This window comes from Bidens hawaiensis, unplaced genomic scaffold, assembly GCF_021521415.1.
Source record: "Bidens hawaiensis isolate Kalapana, Puna unplaced genomic scaffold, B.hawaiensis_p1.1 tig00008086_1, whole genome shotgun sequence".
Taxonomy (NCBI): domain Eukaryota; kingdom Viridiplantae; phylum Streptophyta; class Magnoliopsida; order Asterales; family Asteraceae; genus Bidens; species Bidens hawaiensis.
Window position 1 is genome coordinate 341,343 of NW_027491572.1, and position 9,078 is coordinate 350,420.

Sequence of the window (9,078 nt, forward strand, 5' to 3'; positions counted from 1 at the left end):
CAGGAACCGGAACCGGGTATAGTCAACAAAGTCAAAATTGGGTCCGGGTAGGAACCGGTCCCGGGTATAGTCGGGTATTTGACTGGTTCCATCGGGTTTTTTTGGGTTTCGGGTAGGGTACGGTCGGGTTTTGACCGGGTATTGGCGGAACCGGTTCCACCGGGTCCGGGTCGGTTCCGGGTACAATTTTAGAGGAAAACCCAAAACGCGGTCCATACCCGCGGGTAGGGTAGGGTCGGGTCCGGTTCCGGGTAGGAACCGCCAGGTCGGGTCCGAAACCGGTTGTTTTGTGCACCAGTAGCATAAATTATGAAGAATTCATAACCAAACTTTTAACAAGAATTCATAACCAAACTTTTAACAAGACAGCCTTTGGGCTTACACCAGACAAAACCATAAGCCCAAAAGTCCACCTGTCCAAAGCCCAAACTCAAAAACCAGACGGCAATTACAAACGAAATATTTACTGCTAGATTAAACAGCATCAGTTAAAACTTAAAAGCCGGCAACAATAATACTATTGACCAATTTCAGCCGGCCCAACATTAACATATATATTTTGTACTTTCTGTTAGACTTTTATTTCAACGATCTTTAATCTTACTCCATTGGGCATTGTTCACAGCTTTTAGTTGTTAACATCTCATCTTTGTAAAATCAGCCAACTTTTATTTGCATAATATTATTAATATAACTTCATCAACTCAACCAATACAACATAATAATCTGTACACTACTAAGCTTGTACCCAGCTTCAAGATAAATTTTGTAATAATAATGGGTTGGATTAAACTTCAATCTGTTATTATGGTTTCTTTTGTTCTTGTTTCTCTTTTTCAAGTAGGAAAACCGGAGTCCGAAGATGTAATCGAAGCGTTAGTCGATTTCATGGACAAACTTGTACCCGGAACCATGCAAAACATACCAAACTGGGGTTGGAACATTTCATCTGATCCTTGCAAGAGTAGTGGTATGGAGTTTCTTGTGACACAAGCAACACGACCGTGAAGAACATCGTTCTCGAGCAGCTTAATTTGTCAGGAACCGTTGATTTCGAATCGGTTTGTGAAGAAACATCTCTTCTTTTATTGAGCTTGAAAAATAATAATCTTTCAGGAAGCTTACCACAAGAAATATCTAACTGCAAAGGTATTAGGCTTTTGTATCTAAATGGGAATCGTTTTTCAGGTAATTTGCCTGATTCGTTGAGCCAGTTGACGGATTTGGTGAGAATCGATATATCCAACAACGGGCTTAATGGCAGCTTGTTAGATATGTCGAGAAACACGGGTTTGTTAAGTTTTTTGGCTCAGAATAATCATTTCACTGGGGAGTTGCCTAACTTTAACTATGGGCTACTTGAAGACTTTGATGTGTCGAATAATGATTTGACCGGTCAAATCCCTGACGATACGGGTCGTTTTGGCGCTAGAAGCTTTGCGGGTAACCCTCATTTATGCGGGAAAGTGTTGCCAAATGCGTGCCCAGTGGAAAAGAAAAAGAAAAGGAAAAACTTGCATGATTATATTATTGTTGCGGGCTTTGCGGTTCTCGGGTTGATAGTTCTTGTGTTGGTTGGTCTTTTGATTCTCAAGAAAAAAGGGAATCTTGAAGATACCAATATTGCTGAAAGAGGAGTTGAAAGTGCAAAAGAAAGTGGTGTTTCAAGTGAGTCAAAGGCGGGCCAAACGAGGTCAGAGTTCTCGATAACTTCAGCTGAGAACGGCGGGGTGTCGGCTTCTCTTGTGGTTCTTTCGAGCCCGGTGGAGGCTGTTAACGGGCTGAGATTTGAAGACTTGCTTAGAGCACCGGCCGAGTTGATTGGGAGATGAAAACATGGAAGTCTTTATAAAGTGCTTCCGGATGGCGGGGTTCCACTCGTCGTTAAAAGGATTAAAGATTGGGAGATTTCACGAGTTGAGTTCAAGAAAAGAATGCAAAGAGTTGATGAAGTGAAACACCCTAAAGTGTTGCCAGTGGTTGCTTATTATTGTTCTAAGCAAGAAAAACTTTTAGTTTATGAGTTCCAACAGAATGGCAGTCTCTCCAAGCTTCTTCATGGTAACCTTTTTATTCATTTAATTATTTTACAATGATTTTGAGAATATCTTGCTACTTATTTGAAGGGGACAATTTCTGCCAATCTTTTGGGTTTGTTTGGGCCAAAAATGGGCCTAAATGTGTCCAAATGGTAACTAAAAAAAAAGCTTAACAATTTGCCCATGAACACCTTTTGTCTTAAGTTTCATAAATTATTATAGATTTAAATATATGATTGCAAACCTATGTTATGATAATAATTAATCTTATTGGCATAAAACTATTTTGGATGGCTGCATACAATTGACAGTCTTCCACCCATGAAGACATAAAGTCACTGGTAAGGCTATGTGTAGTGGACGGGCTACAAATTGGGAGGGATTTTTGACAGCGACCAAGGGGCAGTGTTGTAGCCCAAAAATCCCCCCCCCCCCCGCAGCGCTTGTCGCCCCTTTGTCGCGTAAGGTTGCTGTGTTTTCGCTCCTTGTCGCCCACTACACTTAGCCTAACATGTTTAATACTTATGAATTATGTTGCTATATTTTATCATTTGACTATTTCCTGTATATGAAGTGTTGCTATGAGTAAGATTTTACTAGGTACGCAGTATGTTCATTTTTTATGTTTTTGTATATAAATTATAAAGTTTTATTTAATATGCTGGTTATAATGAAACATATAAGATTATGGAAAATTAGTAGGTCAACTTGACTTGACCCGGGCCTGATTGACCTGTTTTGTTTTGTTTAAAATGGCCCATTTCGACCGGTTACCCGACATTGTCCATTTGACACAAATACTTATAATCATAAGTTAGTTATTAATATTTTGTTAGTTTACAGGTTCACAAAATGGACAAATTTTCGACTGGGGAAGCAGACTTAACATAGCATGTAACACAGCCGAGGCACTCGCGTTCATGCACAAGGAGCTTAAAGAAGATGGAATAGCTCATGGAAACTTAATATCATCAAACATTTTGCTAACAAAGGACATGGATTCTTGCGTGAGTGAATACGGGTTAATGGTGGTAGACAATGGTTCAAAGAATAGTGACGCCTTTAATATCGATGTGTATGGATTTGGCGTGGTTCTACTTGAGTTGGTGACAGGGAAGGCGGTTCAGAGCAACGGGTGCGATTTGGCCAAGTGGGTTAACTCAGTGGTCAAGGAAGAGTGGACCGGTGAGGTGTTTGATAAGGCGTTGGTGGTTGAAGGTGCAAGTGAAGAACGGACGGTGCGCTTGTTGCAAATAGCTTTGACGTGCATTAATGATGCACCTAGTATGGATGAAGTGGTTACAATGGTGGTTAGCTTGAAGGAAGAAGAGGAAAGATCAATGGCTTCTTCTGATCCATGATTTAATTTTTAAAAGTAAGTTACAAGAATCTTGGGATATAAGATGTTAATTTACATGGTGTAATACACTTAACACACACATAATATGTAACAATGGTGCATTGGATTTTTTATTATTTGTATTGGAGAATAAGGGCATGCATGGTGCTCATTAGTCATTAGTATTTTGAGCATTGACATAATTATTTTCAGATTATTCTTCTTGGTTATTTTATGCAATTTACTAGCAAAGGCCAACAGTTAAGTAACATAAAGGTTGATTAACACCAATTTCTTTTTATAGAAGTGTAAAATGACTGTTTTATATCAACTTAGCACTTGTTTTTAGCATTTGTTAGTGCATTAAAGTAATGGGCGTCTGGTTCGTTGAAATTTTATGAAATGGAAATATTAACAATAAAATAAATCTAGAATTGAATAATGCAAATTTATTTTCGGTCTAATATCCAAGCTCAATAAACATAGTGGGTTTAATGTCCAAGTAGAGTGAATATTACAGTGTGTCTGGACCAGCCCATAATTCTCAAACAAGCCCATTAGCTTTTAGTGCTCTACTCACTACACTCTCCTTGAAGGGACTCCACCCCATATCAAACAAGCCCATTAAGGTTCTAGACTTTTGAAACAAAGAACGCCCTTACAGTCCGGTTCCGATTCGGGTACACCTAGGTTAGGTTAGGTTGAAACCGAGTTTTATGCCCACCTCTAGTTTGCACATCTAATCTCTGAATAAACCATTTTCTCTCAGCCACCTACTTTCCAATTACTCATTTCACTAGCACGACCTAGTAAGACTATCCGGTATCCACAATGCTATGGAGCCTCTTAGGTTAGAGGTGTACAAAAAAACTGGTTTCACCAAACCGGTTTCTAAACCGACCCAAACCGCCAATTTCAGGACCGGTTCCCTTAAGATCTACCAAACCAGTTTTAAAACCTAACCGGTTAAACCGGACCGAACCGGCGTGACCAGGCCGATCTATCTTGCTTCGAAACCGGTTTATAAACCAAACCGGTTTGAGTCAAACTGATTTTGACCAAATGTTGACCAAACTAGTTCGGTTTGGGTTTAAAAACCAGTTTGGCAATTTTGTACACCTCTACCTTAGGTGCCACTTCATAACCTTATAAATCTTTAAAAACCTTCATTTCATCTCCCAATCCCATAAATATTCATATCATATTTAGTTTCCATCCTACCACTTACACACAATATTTAAATAAAACATTTTTTAACCTAATTTGGGCCTACCTCTATGCAAAAGTCAACAAAAACCAAGGCACTTGTGGAAGTGCTTGGACCTAGCTTGTCAAAACCCGACGGGTATTCTTAATAAACTAATGGGTATACCCGAAATCCGACGGGTTTCCTCGATACCCACTAAATGCCCGATTGGTTTGAGACGGGCTTTAAAAGATGGTATGGGTTTGGAAATACCTAAACTCGACCCGCTGCCATCCCTAAGATTATGATGTAAAAATCACTAATACGAGAATCAAGGGAACTTTTATCTTATATCATTATATGTTTGGTGATTACTTATATACTGAAATACTAAACACATGATTATCCTGTATAATTGTATAAATCACTAATACAAGAAATCAAGGGAACTTTTATCTTTATATATTTCACTAGGGTCGTTTATCGAATTGGATTTCTGGTTACTAAAATCAGGTTATTCTGGTTGGGCATTTTCGAGTCACATTCGAATCGTATTCTTCCCTGGAGAACGATTTCATCATCACACTTTCAAATAATGTAACACAATATATATTCAACAAATTAATTAAAAAAATAAAAATAAGTACATTTTGGCTTTAAAATCCAATAAAAACATAAAACAAGATTTAATTATAATCTGTAACAAACCCTATATCATATCAAATTATCAATCACACAAAACCCGGCCCATATTCATTTTTATAACCATCCACCGCCGGTTTACCATTACCACTAACCGGAACCACCGCCGGCGGCGGCAAAACGTACCGTGAAGAAAAATTCCGAACCATATATTCATTCTCCGATTCCGGATCTCCATTTTCCAACGGACCCTGATCGAAATTAAGCGCATAACTAATCGGGTCGTACTGAAACTTGGAGCTTTTGCTTCTATTGAACCGCCGGATGAACGTCTTCCACCGTGGACCGGCGACAATCTCCGACCACTCGCGAATCTTCTTCAAGACGGTGATTCCACGTGTCCACAGGCCTCCGGTTGGTGGGTCTTCGTCGGATTCTGATGTGGGTACTTTACGCCACCGGTGGGGTATGCAGAAACAGCAGTTCCGGTGGTTGGGGTAGAGTGTTTCCGATGATGACGTCATGTTTCCGTTGGAATGTGATGAGGGGTTTTGGGAATTGGGAGTGGGATTATTATTATGTTTATATAATGTGAAAATGAAAATAAAAAATTTTGTATAAAAATATTATTTAAGGAAGAAAACAAGGAAATTTGGTGGAATTAAAGGTAGTTATGTTGTTATCATAATAAGACAACTGTTACAGCGAAAAGGGTTGTTAATCTTTTTATGTGTGTTAAGATATTATTATTATTTGAACAGCAAGATATTATTTTTTTGAATGGAGTGTGATGATATTATTATTACTTAAGTCAATGTTCCTAAAATTTGGAATAGTTTTGTCGAAATTGCAAGTTTGCAATTGCAATTTGTATTTTGCAACAACTACGTTTCCTTGTTTTGAAACGCTAACAGCTAATATTGTTTGTTAATGATAAAAGTTTGTTTTTCTTTTTTTTTTGTTTAGTGGCAAACCAATATATTTATAAATTCTCTTTTAAATCACATATATGTCTCATCGTGCATGATTTGAATTCTTAATATATAAACTTTATTGAGATAGGTATGATCCACCTTCATTCGGTATACTCTAAAGACGCCCTCGGTACAATATTGACGATCTCACAAAGATTTTTTTTCAGTGAATTTCTAAATTAGAAAAGAACCGTTTACCATTACCCTATATCTATTAAGGACCTTAATGATAAAAGTTATTAGTTGTTTGCGTTTCTTAATGATAAAAGTGAATACTTAATACCTATTTACAAGTATTTTTCTTGTTATTTTATGTGAACATAACGGGGGTATATATTATTGAAATGGGTTGGTAAAATAATACATAGTTTGACTAAAACAAACGGTTTGCTATTCAATGCTATGATTGAAAAATCTCATAAAAATTCAATGTATTTTTTCAAAAGAAATATAATAATTATATTTGTTAATGACAATCAGGTGTCTAAAAGTCCATTTATAAAGAAATGTGGGAAAACGAACGATTGTGTAGTAGTCGCTTATCTATTACTATTCAAACAATATGTATTTTTTAAAAATGGTTAACTCACCCTTTTTAATACTACTTTTAAATATACATCTTTATGTCACTCACGAGACTTAACCTCATCATTTATAAATGACACCAGGGGCGGTTCTTTTCTTGGGCCAAACCGGGGGGTCATCTTTTTCATTTAGTAGTGTATTTTTACCGGAAAAATCCTAAAAAAAATATATTTATTAAGTCTGGCTTAACCATGTTATTTGAGTCCGGCCCATCCATGTTATTTGAGTTTGGCCCATCCATATTATTTGAGTCCGGGCCAGCCACGAAATGTTAAAAAATAAAGCCCGGTACAGAAAATAAGCCCAGATTTTGTTGGATGTAACCATCTTAATAGGCCTGTCACGTGTAGATGACTGGGTTGGACCTATTGGGCCCGTGAGATTCATTAATATGTAATTGGTTTATGAGGTTGTAATTGAAGTTTTATTATATTTGATAATGTCTTGGCTAGCAAGTTAGGTTAATATATATAAACCGAGTTGTGGTTAGACATTAGAAACACACACGAGATGCAACCGAGTTAGGATTCATCTAAAGAAACACGAGTTACGTGAAATAGGGGTTTTAGAATTTATTTTCTTTATATAATATTGAGAGTTATTCAATATTAGTTATTGTGTGTTTATATTTTGATGAGTTATATCAATTCGTCATTGAGATTTGAGTCCGGCCCATTCATATTATTTGTGTAAGAACGGTGGTAATTTGAATGATTGAATTTAAATTTAAATTATTGAATTAGTATTTACGTTGATTGATTGAATATAGTACGTTTTTATTGTTTGACTCAACCCGAAACACATGAGTAGGGGAAAACAAAATTTTTTTGGCTCTCGTGAATTTCAGGTCATCCATACTAAATGTTCAAAATCCGCGACACCTTTATCTAACATCTTGATGCTACTAGGCCAAAGACCATTTGGTATTACGTACCTTCAACTAATTCATTTAGCCTAAACCTTCAAAACTTTAAAGTTGAGTTATTATTCAATAAAGAAAATCAAGTTAAAGCGTTTAAAAGTAATAGCCATAATGAGTCAAAGTTTACGTTACTAAACATTTAAGGTGTATTTGTTTCGTATAAAAATATTATTTGATACATCAGTTGTGAAACATTTTGGACTAAAGCGGGTTGAAACAGCTAAGAACCTTCATTGACTTGGTCCACTGGACCTAACAACAAAATGATTGGGTGGCGTATAACGGTTGATACAACTTCCGGTCCCACACACCCTTTGCCAGCGATAATGTCATCAATTACCTTTAACAATTTTTTATTAATCTAATTTATATTCGTAACATATCATGTATAGTCACAATTAGGGCTGCAAACGGGACGAACAAACATGAACAACGCCTCTTCGTTCATTAAGAAAACAATGTGTTCGCGAACACTTACCAAACGACATTTTGTGCTCATGTTCGTTCATAAGGAAATTAATGTGTTCACGAATATAAACGGACACAAATAAAATTGGTAGGGTCTAGAGATTGAGACCGGTGTATTCATCAATGCGAATAGTTAAAACTTGTAAACAAATCGAATGAACATGAATAATGACATGTTCGTGTTCGTTCATTTAACCTTAAAAGAACACGAACACTTAATCGAACATAATTTATGTTCATGTTCGTTTATTTAAAAATGGACATTTGTGTTCGTTTTTTTTAAATCTAAACGAATATAACTGAACAAAGATAATCGAACATATATGAACAAATGTAAATGAACATAAACAAACATAAACGAACTTAAATGAACACGAATTAACAAATATAAAGGCTTTAAGCAGATGACATATCCAGATAATATTTAATTACTTTCTATTAATACATAAATGGACATAAATAAACAAACATAAATGAACATAAATAAACGAACATAAACAAACGTTCATGAATATAAAGCGCAACATGTGTTTATGTTCGTTCATTTAATTAAACGAACACAAATTTTTTATTTATGTTCGTTCGCTTATTAAATAGGGGCATTTACATATCTCCCCTTCCTAAACTTTGAAATTACATATTTCCCCAAACCATGCTTAAAGAGCATTGCACATTGTGCATTAAAAACTTGTATTTTGGGGAAATATGTAATTTCAAAGGTTTAGGAAGGGGAAATATGTAAAAATCCCTATTACATAAACAAACATAAACGAACTTCCCGCCGAACGGCTTACGAATAGTTTACCGAACGTTCGGTTCGTTTACAGGCCCAGTCACAATCATATGATAAACATCTTAGTGTTCGAGAGACTTCTCAAGATCTAGGCTCATATGACAAGTAACTCTGATGCTTTTGTAAGCAT

The 9,078-nt window shown here is 36.3% G+C and overlaps 1 protein-coding gene and 1 pseudogene across 2 annotated transcripts; one reads left to right on the plus strand and one right to left on the minus strand.

Moving 5' to 3' along the window:
• Positions 1-750: 750 nt before the first annotated feature.
• Positions 751-3,569, plus strand: LOC143636929 (putative inactive receptor kinase At2g26730; annotated as a pseudogene). Its single transcript, XR_013154338.1, has 2 exons — positions 751-2,061; positions 2,883-3,569. The product of XR_013154338.1 is annotated as a putative inactive receptor kinase At2g26730 (transcript).
• A 1,726-nt stretch (positions 3,570-5,295) lies between these two features.
• On the minus strand, positions 5,296-5,730 carry LOC143636909 (uncharacterized). Its single transcript, XM_077104390.1, has one exon. It carries the CDS (start codon positions 5,728-5,730, stop codon positions 5,296-5,298), a length of 435 nt encoding a protein of 144 aa, XP_076960505.1.
• Between the last annotated feature and the right edge of the window lie 3,348 nt (positions 5,731-9,078).

Excerpts from the sequence above, each read along its gene's own strand:
- LOC143636909 (XM_077104390.1), bottom strand. The coding sequence starts at position 5,730 with ATGACGTCATCATCGGAAACACTCTACCCCAACCACCGGAACTGCTGT.